General features: G+C 34.5%; 1 protein-coding gene across 13 annotated transcripts in view; it reads left to right on the top strand.

Annotated features, from left to right (window-relative positions):
* The window catches only part of BRD1 (bromodomain containing 1), a 66,270-nt gene that overhangs the window by 19,196 nt on the left and 32,378 nt on the right, over positions 1-14,696 (top strand). For all 13 annotated transcript variants that reach the window (XM_086886886.1, XM_086886890.1, XM_086886889.1 and 10 more), the window contains 2 exons: positions 8,978-9,134; positions 14,508-14,639. In XM_086886886.1, coding sequence (XP_086743012.1) covers positions 8,978-9,134; positions 14,508-14,639 — 289 coding nt within the window. The remainder of the gene's footprint in view (positions 1-8,977; positions 9,135-14,507; positions 14,640-14,696) is intronic.

Below are 14,696 nucleotides of genomic sequence, written 5' to 3'. Positions count from 1 at the left end.
TGTAGCTTATGAATTTCTGGATCAGCTTACCTTATGATCAGGTTTCTCTGCTACTGCTTTGAATGACTAGAATTTCTTACACAGATGTCATACGCTGAGCTTTTTGCTGTTAAATTATATAGGTAGTGTCCTTTCTCTAGGTCATTTGTAATTTAATTATATGACTTCTCAGACTGTGAACTACTGATTTAGGGGTGAGTTTCATCTGTGAACTACTGATTTAGGGGTGCAGATCAGAAGGTGCTAACCACTGATCCATTGCTGATAGGAAGTAAATGCTTATCTCCCATGCCTCTTTTTTTTTGTGATTTATTTTTAATGCTGGTCCTATATCTGTCCTGTTGCCTAGGTATTTCGGAAAGTCTATACCTAAGTATTTACTTCCAAAGGTGCAGTAGTTCATCGTAGAGCCTTAAGGTGGTTTCAGTTTTCAGTGCTGTCAATGCTGACTTGTAACTTGCTTAGCATTTGTAATAATGTATGGGACTACCAGGGAGCTCTTACGCATGGAGGATGTATGTCAGACCTGGCTGCAGAGATGTGTTATTTCTTTACTAGGAAATTCCATTCAATTTTTATTGAAATACAAAACTCTTGAATGTGGTTGCTTACACTGTACTGTTTGTTGTCATCAGTTTTTTTTATTTGCCCGTTTTTGGGAGGTTTGTTTGTTTTTGTTTTATTGATTGTTTAAAGGTAGAAATCAGCATCATCTAAAAGTTGTATTTCTGGGAAGTGTAGGAGCAGCTGTGCTATGTGGGGAGAAGAATGGGAAAGGACTCTAAAACTGTCCCTGTTTGGGAGGGACAGACAGTACCCGCTCCTCTTGGCAAATGGTATTCCAAAAGTATCCTCCCACTGCCACCAGCTAGTTTGGCTGGAGAAAATGGCAATTTTTTTATTGAAGTATTATTGCCACTAGGGATGTGTAATGGTTGAATTTTGCTTGGTAGAGAGATTCCCCACCCCCAACCCCCACCCCCCCCCAAAAAAAAATAAAAAAGTAGTAGAAGGGTTTTGTTCAGACTGCAGGTCCAGAATTTTCAAGTTAGGAAATCCGAACTTTTAGGGCTGGTTTGACAATCTAAATCTAGCTGCTTCTCTGTTATCTTGCATTCTCCGTGCTCAATTTCCTGTGTTTTTTGGGTTTGTTTTAATCTGCTGCTGCTGATCCTTGTACTTTGTAACTATTGCCTTATTTTGCAATCAGGATGAGTACCTGAAGCAGACGTATTACAATGTTAGCTGGGAAAATGACACACTTTCTGTTACTTTTGAGCACTTGATTCTTTAGTACAAATAGCATTGTTTTTGTGTAGTCTCTTGATCTTGTGTGTCAAAAGAGGCATTTAAAAAATGTTTGCTTGTTAGCCAGTGTCAATATTCACGCTATTTAAAAATGCTGTGAATTGTACCTATATACTTAGAGGGATATAGCATGTGATATAAAATATTTAATATGCAGTATTTTAAAAGTATACACTGAGATACACTGTAATCTGCTTTATTAAAATGCCATTCATGCAAGTACTGCTCTATTAACTGGAAGCTGACATTAAAAGTATAAATATTTGCTTTCATCTTTAAATTTCTGTTTTTGCAAACATGACATGTTTGTTATGTCTGAAATTAAGAAAACATTTGAAATGCAATACTTGTACAGAGAGCAAAGAATAAGTAAAAAAGCTCCACTTTTATTAGACATAGGAACACTGTTGTTGCATGAGGTGTGTTGCATCATTAATATTAAAAGAGAATTATAAGATTGTTATGAAAGTAGGTAAGTAGTAGTTGACAACTGAGAGCAAAAATTGCTGAGACTCTTAGAAGAACATTTTCAGCTCTTCTGATGGATCAGCATTTATGTGTCCCACATTAACTGATTTCTCTATGTTGATATTTGGTTTTGTTAGAAGTACTGTGCCTGGTAATAAGCTGGATTTCTGTTACTGTGTCTCAAGGCAGAACGTGCATTTTCTTTTGGTTTATAATTGAGCCAGTTGAGCTATCCTGAACTTTCTTACCAAGTAATTAAATGTAATCTTGTTACCTTAACACAGAAATCCTGATAGTCTCTGAAAGGCCGTATGGACCAGAAAAATAAATAATAACTAAACAGGAAGTGTTCAAATGCAGTATAAGGGGAAAGGAACATTAACAGCGTCTTTGAGACACTGTTAGTCAGCATTCACAGATAATGTTTCTTATTCATATATATGTAGCTTATTCATATATATGGAGTATGTGGATTTCTTTTGGGGATTTTTTACAACATTTTTTAGGATACTCAGGGTTTTTTTTGATATATTCAGAAAGTCTTGAATGTACGAGAAAAGAACAAGAAATTTGGCTTAAAATTCAGCATAAAAAAGCTATTGAAAAATACTGCTAGGGCCAAAATTACAAAGAACTTGGAAGCTGAATAAATTTAGACCAATGTCTGTTAGCTCCTTCTCCTTGAATATACATACATGTATGTATAATTCACAGAATCATGTGAAAATGCTTATTTTAATTCCAGGGGAGCATGATGTAGGTGTGCCTTGTGACTGTACCTAATACTTGGAGTGTAGAATCACCCAAGTGAACAGCAGAAGTCATCAACTGCTGATGTTTATTTTCTTGTCATATTGACTTTGAAACCTTTCTGTTACATGTAGAAACTACTACTGGTGTCATCCTGATCTCTTTGCTTAAATAAAAAAAGTAATTTTCCCTAAATTAAAAAAAGAGCTACTGTGGTGTTCACTAGTTTTCCCTCAGCAGTATTTAAAAAAAAAACTGAAGGTAACGTCAGAGCGTAATTTGAAGCTAGTTCATTTTGACACCGGTTGACTTATTAAATAAGGATTAATTCATGTGTTCAAAGAAGTGTAACTTACTTAGTAAATTGGAAAAGTAGGGTGGTTTTTTTTTCCTGTCTGTTTATTTTACGTGTACAAGGCCAAGACGCTTAAAACAAATTAATATGTAAGTTCCGTAAGGCATATAATTAATATTCTATGTGCTTTCTAAGGGGTTTGGTCCACAATGGTTATATATGTGATAATGCAGTTACAAAGACTAAGATTTATGTGATTTTGTTCTTCAGAACTTCTGAATTTCACCAGTTATATGAATTTCCTTTTTTTTTTTTTTTTGGCGGCAGAAGGAAGATGTTGTGATTTGTGCCATAGCAAAACATCTAAAGAATGTATTGTCTAAAGAACTGTCTCCTGGCAGGTTTTTTTATTCAATGATCAAGTTACAGAGTGCACAAAAAAAGAAGATAAATACTGAGCTTTCTTCTTACTACAGATCAAAATGTGATTTTTGATTAATACATCTGATGTGGATTTAGCCTTTTGATATTAGATTTCAACATCATGTGTGGTCATTATATTTGTATAGTAATATATTTACATATGTGGTCACTGTATATGTACAGCAATTGGCAGAAGTAATGTGTATATGATTTTTCCGAGAAGAGATTTTTCCAATTTGACAGGGTGGAGATTTTTCATTGTTTGAGGTGGGTTTGGTTTTGTTTTTTTATTTTACTCACTGTTTTGGTTTTTTTTCCTTCCATTCCAAAGTTTTGGAATGTCACAAACTCTAGTTGTTAGAGCAGGAAGGAAATAACAAAGAATTAATTGAAATAACAGTATTTTCTTACCTCTTCAGTTCACTGTTCTACTTTTCCTGTCCAAGAAAAAATTTACAAGCTGCTTGCTCAGATAGAAAAATAGGGGGTTCACGGTCATGTAAGCAAGACAAAGTGCTTTCTACATGTGCATTTAAAATCAAATACTATTTAAATACCAGTAAATGTTGAATAAAGAATAGGAACCTGGAGAGACTTTCAGGCTTGGAAGATGTATCAATAGATTAAGTATATACTGTTAGACTCTCAACCTAGGAGAGGCAAATTCAGTAGCTATACTTATAAGCATAACAGACAAAAAGGAATAAAAGCTGCAAAGTAGTTCTAATTAAGAAAGTGTGTATTTTTGCATGGGGATTCTGCACACTTAAGTTGCAGAGGTTTAAATTAAACAGTTTTCAGTCTTCCCAGGATTTGATATGTACTGTTAGGCATGTAGCTGACTTCTGTTTGTTATTAAAGGAATGTTATCCTTTTTCAAAAGGAAATAAAGACATGCAGATGGATTCTGATTTTTACATAGTTATTCATTTACCTGTGTTGTCTTTCAAGTTGGTCAGAACAGTTTGAGAGTTTTTTATTTTTAAGTCATACAGTGAGTTTTATCTTCTATTGAGGAATAGGATAACAAAGTTGTTTCTTCACTGTTTAAAGGATAGTGTATTGAAAGACAAGTTTTGCAAACACTTTGATAAGCAGCTGCTGCCAGAGGTTTTCTGTAAGAGTAGAGAGAGTTTCATCTGTCCAGGTGGGCATTATGATCTTCAAAAACTGAAGTTTCTAGATATGGAGGTAGGAAGAATAGTTGCTGAGACTCCAGAATTAATTCCAATTCCCCAAATAAATACTTCCATAGCTTTTTATCCTAGTTTTAAGCATAGTTGTCTTCCAGTGAGTGTCATGGGAATTACTGTAATAATCTGTAGGGAAGTCTTGCGTCTTTCCTGCTTCCTAGAAGTCTCAGTATATTTTGTGGAACTTTGCTGAACAAGGCTTGAAAATTTAAGTGTTCTGGAAACTCAGTTTACTTTGTTGCAACTTGTTCAATTTCTTTTGTTTAATTTTGTTCTGACAGGTTTTAAAACCTATCTCCACTCTTTGTGTGGGAAAATAAGGGTATTTTATTTGCTCTGTAAAGTGGAACATAAGTTGATTGTTAATGGATATCAGCATAGGTCAAGAGAAACTGGTATGTTAGTGGTACTGAATGAAATTTTAGAGTATAATACAATTTTCTTGTGTTACGGGTACCTTTAGTAGTGCTATGCTGGATGAAGGAAAATGCAAAATAACTGATAAAACCAGAGGCTCGGGATAAGTATGGTAATTAAAATAATAGTGTTCGTTCATGTTCAAAACTTTTTTAGCTGTAATAGATATTTGATCTTCCTTTGAGTGTCTGATTAATACAGATTTTCATACTAAGTTGTTCATGCTTGAATTACTGTAGTAATGTTGTCAAATCACATACTTGCTCAAGAAAATGTTCTCTCCAGTTTATATTTCAAAAACTTAAGAATCTTGAGGTATTTGAATACTAAAATTATACCTATGTAGTTAAAAAGCAGGTTTGTGTAGTAGTTAGGTTATGATTGATACACTGTTCCCTATAACCAGTTGCCAGAGTGTCCGCAGTGATAAGTAACTGAAAATGGGAAAAGAAGGAAGTCATGAGTCAAAGGAGGCAGCTGTGAAGTTTGCTATGGTAAATGCACGTCTTACATTGACAAAACTTATTTTATGCATTTGTCTTAAAGGTGGGGAAACTAGGACTGAGTGACACACTCAGTTCTCTGAATGCATTGACCGGTGCATTAAGTGTATCATCCTTTTCAGGGTAGATTATCCATCAGATGTCTCCATGTGAGGAGGCAATAGGTGCTGTTTCAAAGGTTCGGTTCAACAGGGATCTTTGCTTGTTTAAAGAAAAGCAGGAAATTGTATTGATATCCCTATTTGTAGTGCACCTCAGTGTTTTACAGGGCTGAGTTCTGGCTCACTCAGTTGGCTGTGGCACAGTTACAACCATTCTGAAAAATGTTTTCATCATCTATGTAGTTTTGGCAGGTAGCTCTAAAAACAAAAACAAGAATCGGTATGACTGCCAGTGCTAAAACATCAAAAGGCTGCAGTGGTCATCAACTTGAAACCTAATGCTTCTTTTATGAGACCAGTTAGATAGCAGCAGTCACTGAATATCATTGGAACACAGTCACCTTTTTAAGAATTTCAAATTCCTCTATCAATATACTTTGTTTTAAATAACTGGTAAGTTGGGGGAAAACTATGGGTTTTTCTCCCAGTAGTTGGTATGCTTGACTTGCCTGTGTAGAAATGCAAATGACTTGCTTGACTATGCTTGACTTTTATTTGTAGAAAATAATACAGAAAGCTATTTCTGTATTATTTCTGTATGTTCTTTTTTGACATGCTTATACTGGAAGAAGTTCTAGTGTGGACAGATACCTTAGCAAAAAAATGCCTTTGCTGAGGTGTTTTCTGTAGTTCTGGGAAGTGCCCTAAATTCTCTAAGCCTTGCCCCTCTGCACTGGGGATTTATCAGTGTTGTGTAGCAATTAATCCTGTCATGTCCAAGTCAGATCTTGGATGAAGTCTTTAAACAGCTCTCCCTTACCTAGACCAAATACATGCCTTTTTTCTATTCCTCAGTATTTTTTTTTTTTATTACATCTTTGTTGGATAAAAAAAGGGAAGTGGAACGTGTGGAAAATTCCTTTTTCAAAATCAGTACCCAGGCTGTACAACTTGCAGGGTTCTACAGCAACATTGTCTCATTTGCCCAAAATGGTTGTATTGCCCATCAAAATTTAAAGTACTTGGGGCTGTTAAAGTCCACCTGGAAGTATCAGACTAAGCAGAAGGGTGGTTCAAGAGCTGTGATATAGGTAGTAGGTCGTTAGTTTAACAGCAGATGTAACATCCTCCTAGCACTAAGTTCATAGCGTAGAGGCTCTGTAGATATCTGCCACATGAAGGGTTTCAGAGCTCTATTTTGACAAGTATATAGCAGCTACCCATATGTGGTGTTTAAATTAAATACTTGGTTTAATTAAGAGGGGAGGGCAGAGATGAGTAGTTTCTAACCCCTTGTTAAGTAGTCTCTGCACTCAAATTACCTTCTGTTTATTTATATTTTATATTTTGAAAGTTGGAGAGTGTCTTCTGTGAACATCTTTCTTAAGCTTCTTTTAACACTCTACTATTATAATTATATATTAATAGTATGGTTCATTATGTGAATTGGCAAATGTACTTAAAGTTGTCGTTAAAGATGTTTGCTTAGTCTTGCCACATCTGATGGGCGTGAAGCCAAGGCACCTTTCTTTGTGTTTTGATTCTCTGATCTTTCCAAATAGTTGTGTATTTGGCTATGTTTTTTTTTACTCAGTTCAGTAGGTTTTACTGTTTCCAAGAGATGTGTGAAAGCAGTTACTTGATTTTGATTGCGTTCTATAATTAATTGTAATTATGTTGTTTGAAGTTTAGTAGGGTCTCATCTGTTCTGCATTGAGTAAATCTTTGTGGAGGCTGTGTTGTCTTCCAGCAAAAGATGTACAACAGTCTGAAGTCCATCTGCAGACCTTCTAAGCTTTAAATTAAGCTAGAATTTTTCAAGAATGCCTAACTAGCTTAGTTATTAATTAAAACAACGTCATTGAGGAACCAAAGGACACAATGGCACAGTATTTTTAAAGAAAACCTGGGTTTGCTCTGCCTTTACCTGGTGATGACTGAAAACTTCAGCTACAGTTAGTAGCAATGAATAGACAATGAATATTGCTCCTTATCTTCTACACAGTCCAAAAAACCCCAGGGTTAGATAACATTTGGTGAACTCAAAGTACATTCACTTGTATGTTAGTCTGAAATATATTTTGTTTTCCTAGATATTCTTAAAAACCATTTTACCCAAAGCTTACTTCTCACTTCACATTTTCTTTAGGTGTTTTGGCTACTTAGCTTTTATCACTTGCCTGCAAAACTTTCTTCCTAATACAAAAAAGGGAAAAAGGAGAAAAATATTAGTATGTATATACAGTCATGATTAAACATTTTTGTTTAAATGTCTCATGCTACTGCTCTACTGTTCAGACACTTCTTGAGTTAATAAATGCTTGGTTTAGTATTAAATTTTGGAGGATATGTGATAAACCCTGTACTATTGAATGTAGAGTTTTGCTGTGGGTACTAGTAATATTCTGAGTGAAGATTTAATTTCTTTTTTCATTGTTATTATCCTTTCTGTAAGTGTTTTGCATCCAGCTCTCTTTGCAGCTCACCCCTGCATCCAAATGAAGGAACCATCTCTCTTGCAATACAGGGGGTTGGTGGCATGGGGTTTCTTGTGTTAATTTTACAAGGGCTGCCACCAGTTACAAATACCAGCATTATCATACAAAGAGAAAATACTTTCATTCTACAGCCATTCTTCTAACTTCTGTTTTGCTGTAATTTCAGGATACTGTAGGCACAGACAGCTCAAGATGTTTCAGATAAACTTTCTTTTTAATATGTTTTCAGAAGCCATTGTCATTTTTGAGACTTGGACATCTGTCTAATATGTCATTATTTGAAAAATAGGAATCAGTGTTGTGTGTTTGTTCATAAAGCACTTTTCTTGAGTATTTGTAAATGAGTACATGCATATTTACATTTGTTAAAAAGCAGCTCTGGGCAAAATACTGATTGGTTTTGATCTAAATATTTTGTTAACTGTTTATATCATCCTCACATCTTCTCTGTTTGATTTATTTTTATCATATATGTGGGGTAAAATAATAATTGTTTCTGTGTTTTATATTTTTTGGTTGGTTTATTTGTCAGAAATGTAGTATTAATAGAGTAATACAAGGCTTTCATTGCATGTTTTTCTGCAAAAAGTTTGAAGATGTATTGTCTGTAAAATAAACTACTTTCTGTAGATGGCAACAAATGATCTGATGATTTTCTTAGCAACTTGGAGCTTTTTATCTGATTTCATTCATGAAATCATTCTGAAATGCATGTAAAGCTTTATTCTCAGCCATGATCTGGGATTGCTCTTCCAATAGTGATACAAAAAAATGGATTCCCTTTAGCTTTATAAATTACCTTAATGTATTTGGTAGAAACTACAGTGTCAAACACTGGTTGTAATTTACCTGCTCAGAAATAATTGTACTGGAAGGGATCTTACGGAAAGTAGTAACATAGTGATTACTTCTGGTTTTATAGTATACATTCATATATATATATATATGATGTTTAACTTCCATAGATAAATGTTTTATGCTTTGCTGTGAAAAATACAATATCAGTTTTTCCATGTTTTAGATTAAATAAGATTATGAATCAGGTGGCCATTCAGCGAAAGAAGCATTTTGTTGAACGAGTGCACAGTTACTGGTTGCTTAAAAGACTGTCTAGGAATGGTGTTCCACTCTTGAGAAGGCTGCAGTCCAGTTTACAGTCACAAAGAAATACACAACAGGTATGTGGCATACTTTTTACTTACAAGAAGAAATCAGAAATTTTCTATTTTATTAAGTTAAAAATAAACTAGGAAACCTAGTGTGAAGTAAAACCTTTCTTTTACTCAGGACTGAATAAATTCTTTATGCTGTTCTGAAATGATATTACCTATATTGGCAGTTGGGAATTGTGTAATATTTTTAATAGCTGAGATACTAAAAAAAAAAAAAGTGCAGCTTTTTCTTCTGTTTTGCTTAAATGTTTCACAAAAATACTATCATCACAAATATACCATAATAATGCCATTATTCTTTGATAAGTGTTGTCATTTTTTGGAACTCATTCTTCAGTGTATTGTCAGATAAAAAATAAAAGTTATTTTATATTCATCAAGAGATGCAAAGCAGATGTCTTATTTGACACTTGAAAAAAATGTGGATTTTAACAGGGTAAAGGGTTAGGTAGCTAGTTTACAGTTTTCAGATTCAGATCTGTGTTGCCCACCTTGTTTGGTAATAGCAAAATGCAAGCTCTTCATGAAGTTCGAAGACCTGTTTCAACTTCTGGTTCTGCTTTTGACACAGTCAAGTGGGCTTATAGACAAACATAAGTTTAGTTGTACACGTCTATGAATAAGTTGCTGAAAAACATCAAAACAGCAACTCCAGGTGGTCTGTTGGTTTCAAGTTGCTGGATGGCTTCAAAATAGTTAAAACTTGTGAATTGTGTGGATCCATGTGTGAAGCATCATGATGTGGAAATTTTTACTGCATCCCAGTTACCTTTTTTAGTGGAATGGAATGTGTAGGTGGCTGTGTTCTTTCCATTCTCCTGGCATTTGGCTTCTTGTAAAATACCTTCTAAAACTTAGTAATTAATTTTTTAATAATTTACTTGTATTAAACTGATTTTTTCCCCCTCTGAAGTGGAACTGTTATTTTAGTTAGAATTGTATTTCTGTTTGCTGGTTAAGTCATTGATTGATGTAGTCATAAAAATACTGTGTTCAACACTACTTCCTAATTATTTGTTCTTTCATGTTTATATGTGTCTATTTTTTAGCTTTTCTTGCGGAAAAACTAATTAATAATTTCCAGAATAATTGAGATTGGAAAGGACCATGATAAGGGTGCAACATCTCTATATATTTAAATAATGATTATCACAATTAAACCACAATTGTAATTGGTGTTTGATTAAAATAAAATAGGCCTTTAATATGAGCATTTTAAAATTCAATTACCTGTTTACACTTTGGTACAAACAGTATTTCTTTATTTTCTTTCCTAATTTGAGAATAATTCTTAAATAACGAAATAATATATTCTAAATAAATTGAAAGCTATTTATATTGGTCTGTTAAAGAATTTGATATTTTGAAAAGTAAAATCTAGTTTCAAGGTGAGCTGAGTATTAAATGATTCTGTTGATGAAAAATGTGTAGTTAGTCCTTTGCAGTGAGTAGCAAGTGTCCTGTGTATGACATTGTCTTTTCCATAGCACCTTCAATAGCTATTTATCAAAGCAGTCATAACTTCAAGGCATTTAATGTATTTTGTTACTCCCAAGTATAAACCAATCTATAATCAAGACAATAAACAGCAGTGGCATAGCTGTTGTGATAACACCTTAAAAATTTTTTAGATAGGCATGATTATTTTGTTAATTTCAGTCCAGATGGGAAAATTTTTTTTGTTTAATGTGATGTGTCAGAATATCAAGAAACCTACACAGATTTTTCGGTTCATCAAAGAAATATAAAAAGTGATGTAATACAGATTCAGATTTTTTCTTTTTAATTGTTATATAAACAGAAAAGAAGTGTTACAATGATGAACCAAAACCCTGAAAATTATTTCAGGATGTGTGGTGAAAAGTGGTTTTGATCCCTCTCTCTGGTTTGGTTACCAGAACAACTTTGGCAAAGGGAGAGGTCTTCATGATCTAGACTTACTTCCTAATAAATGTGTTTCAGAGTTCAGTTATGGTGTGGTTATGAAGGTTCTAAAAGTTCTAAACTAGGCAAGAGGACCTTGACTGCCTCACTATTTGCAGGAGCAAGGAACTCTGTAAGAGAATGGTTTATACTCCCACTTCTCTCTCCACCTAGAAATTAAGGAAAGATACTGGAATACTCAAATAGATTTATGTTGTCAGGGTTTTAGTTTTTTCCCTGAACTTTTAAGAATGCTTGAATGAAAATAAGGCATGAAATAGAAGTGTAGAAGCTTGCTGCTGCAATAGTGATGTTAGTTTAAAGCCACCATTAGAGGAAATAAAGAAATAAATAAAGAAATAAAAGAAATAAAGAAGATGCTGATAACTTAAGGTCACACCTGCACTGAAGATATCATTACGAACATAAGTCGCAACCACTAAATACTTTTTTTTTCTGATTGGCATACAAGTCCAGCAGAGCATGCTAATAAAACTAATTGTATTGCTCAGGGTCCAGTTTCATCACTGTCATTCTGTTTTTGTTTGTGTCATATTAAGTTACAATCTCTGTAAGGAGTGAGGCTGTTCTCACACATCCACATCCAGCATAAGGAGGGGTATGGTGCTACAATGACAGTATGCCTGCTGGTATGGAAACACTGGTAGCATACTAATGGTGAGATGAGTTCTCAGTTGCTGCATGTTCTTAGTGTAGACTTAAAAATTTTTTCCTCTTCCCTTAGTATTAATAACTGTATAAGTTTTAGCTTTTCTCGGTAATGCTGTGTTCAGCAAGAGCTAAGTCCATTGGAAAATCATGGACTCACAGAATGGTTTGGTGTGGAAGGGTCCTGAAAGATCACCTAGTTCCCACCCTGCTGCTGTGGACAGGAGCAGCTTCCACTAGACTAGGTTACTGAATACCCCACCCAACCTGACCCTGAACACTGTCAGGGATGGGGCATTAACAGCTTCTCTGGGCAACCTCTTCCAGCGTCTCACCACTCTCATAGTCAAGAATTTCTTCCTAACATCTCAGTTTCCCTTCTTTCAGTTTGAACTCGTTGCACCTTGTCCTATCAGTACAGTTCCTGATGAAAAGTCCTCTCCAAACGAGAATTTCTTTCTAAGTTTTTCTTGTGTCATCAGCCAAATGAAACTTGGTGGCTTGCAGGACAGTTTTATAAAGAAAGACTGTGAAGAAAAAGAACTTTCCTACCAGAAAGTTAGTAGAAACTTTCTATGTCAAAGAATTGGAGGCTTGCTATTAATCCCCAAGAGAGTGCCATTCAGAAAGGTAGTGTATGAGTGCAGAAAAAAATAAGGCAGGCAGGGTGCTCTTGATATTTTGGGTCACATCATCAGATTGACAAGTATGTGCCTTTTATAGGGACGGAAATTGGTAAAACAACTGATTCAGATAAAAGATTTTAATTTTATTCGAGTGCAACTACACTTTGAGGTTCAGACAAGTACTTAAGTGTCTGCTTTAACATTATTTTATCTTGCTGTATTTAAGTTTCCTGACCTGCCCTAGAACTAGTACGCTTTGTTGACTTAACTTTCATTCGGCTTGGTTCCCGAGTTTCTTAAGTTACGCAGTTACATAAGGCAAAAGAGCACTCTGAATGTTAGCAAGCAAAGGGAGGACAAGCCTTCTACATCTGGCAATTTAATTTTGGTTCTGAAAAACAGTAGAACTGAAAAAAAAAAATAGTACAGCTGAGAGTTGGGTTGCATTTCCATGCATGAGTTTCATACTCAGAGATGATGGGGTTTAGGAGAGCAGCAGGTAGTGACAGTGTAGGCTTCTTATTACAGTGAGTCTCTTGAGAATTTTAAGGAATTGAAGATTATTGAAAATATTAATATTCTTTTCTGACAAAATTTACTTTCAACCATTCTGACCCCAGCAGTTAAATTACCTTGTGTCTATGTAAAGATTTAACGCGTTAAAAGAAATTAAAACTGTCAGTTGTAATAGTCACTGGGAAACGGAACTAGAGGTTTCTAGCTCCAGTTTTTAGGTAGTTTTCTTTTTGTTGGTTGTTTTTTTGTTGGTTTTTGTTTGTTTGTTGTTTTGTGTTGTTGTTTTTCTTGTTGAAAAGAGGAACAAATGGTTGTTTCTAGATTACTGTATTCTAGTGCAGAAATAGTTGAGATTTTAAGTATTTTCAACTTCAGTGAAGTCAGATTTGAATAAAACTAAGCTTTATCTTTACAAAGTATATAAATCAATAAAATATAATGCAGGTGATAGAATTATAGCATCAACAAATCTATTAGATAATCTTCCAGGTTTTGTAATTGTGTTTTTAGCGGCAACTATCTGAAGAATTGCACAAGCTTCCTTTAGAGGACCTATGGTACTTCTAAATTATTCTTCTCTTACAGAATTTATGGCTTTAGTGTAATAATTTGTAATGTTTGTTGTTCATCTGCTTAGCCATTTTCCTTTATTCCTCTGTGTTCTCTATGTGGAAGCTGATGGAGTTTGCTGTTTTTGTTTTAGCTTTTAGAACACCCTCTGAGATCACTTAAGTGTATATGGCATTGTTTTAGTTATGGACAAGCATGCAAAGTTTTGTGTATCTCTCAGAGATGCTTTTATAAAGTAGTCATTTTTCAAATGTAATAAATTTCCAAAGCAGATGTTTCTTTTGTGTACTTGGTAGTAATACCAGGAATTCAGTTTCTCAATGGCCTCATTTCTAGTGAATTACCAATACCATTTGAATCCTATGAGTCGTATTCTAGTATCCTCCCTTTTCCTTACAAAAAATAGTAAAGGCAAACAAACATTCTGGGCTTTGTGTGTACAAATCAATTTAAATACTGCAAGTGTTTAAATATTACTTACTCTGAAAAATGTGTAAATTAAATTCTTTCATCCATTTTCCAAAAGGGTGTATTGCTGCATTATTACCTGCAGTACAATTTGAAGTTACTATATTTTCTAATAAACTCTTTTCATTTCCTGTCCTCACAAGCCATAATTACTTTGTTTTGTTACAAGTGTGTCCTAGTTCTGCTGGGTGTGAGGGAGGTGGACTGTGTTGACCACATCAGTAATTTGTTTCCACCAGGCTGGAGTTTCTGAAGAAACTGGTGGTGTTCACCTAATTCAGATTTTGATGGAAAAATCCTGTATTGTGTTTTGCAGCTTGTTGTATTTCTCAGTTGCTGTTTGCTGTGTTACTTCTTCTGATGTCAATAGCCATTGCCATAGGATATAGTTTAGATCTTGTTTTCAACTAGACTCTCAAGTAACTCTGGAAGATACCCTGACCACAGGTTTTCTGTTGTTGCAGCGTGAAGCTTATGAGCAGGTGCCATAACTATAAGACAGTAGTTTCTCCTTTCATGTGCATACATTTTGTAATTGTATAGAACTATCTTATTAAAAGAGATATGCATTTTTTATTTCATGAAAACATTTTGATTGTTTTCTTAGAGGGAAGATGATGAAGAAATGCAAGCCTTAAAGGAAAAATTGAAGTACTGGCAAAGGCTGCGTCACGATCTTGAAAGAGCGCGTTTATTGATAGAACTTATACGTAAGCGTGAAAAATTAAAAAGAGAACAGGTAAATGGAGCACCTTTTAATTTGGTGAAACTTTTCTGAAGGAAAGATAATTTAAGT

The sequence above is a fragment of the Cyanistes caeruleus genome, chromosome 4, assembly GCF_971803275.1.
Source record: "Cyanistes caeruleus chromosome 4, bCyaCae1.hap1.1, whole genome shotgun sequence".
NCBI classification, from domain to species: domain Eukaryota; kingdom Metazoa; phylum Chordata; class Aves; order Passeriformes; family Paridae; genus Cyanistes; species Cyanistes caeruleus.
The sequence above is the reverse complement of the archived record's forward strand: the minus strand, read 5'-3'. Positions and strand labels throughout refer to the sequence as shown.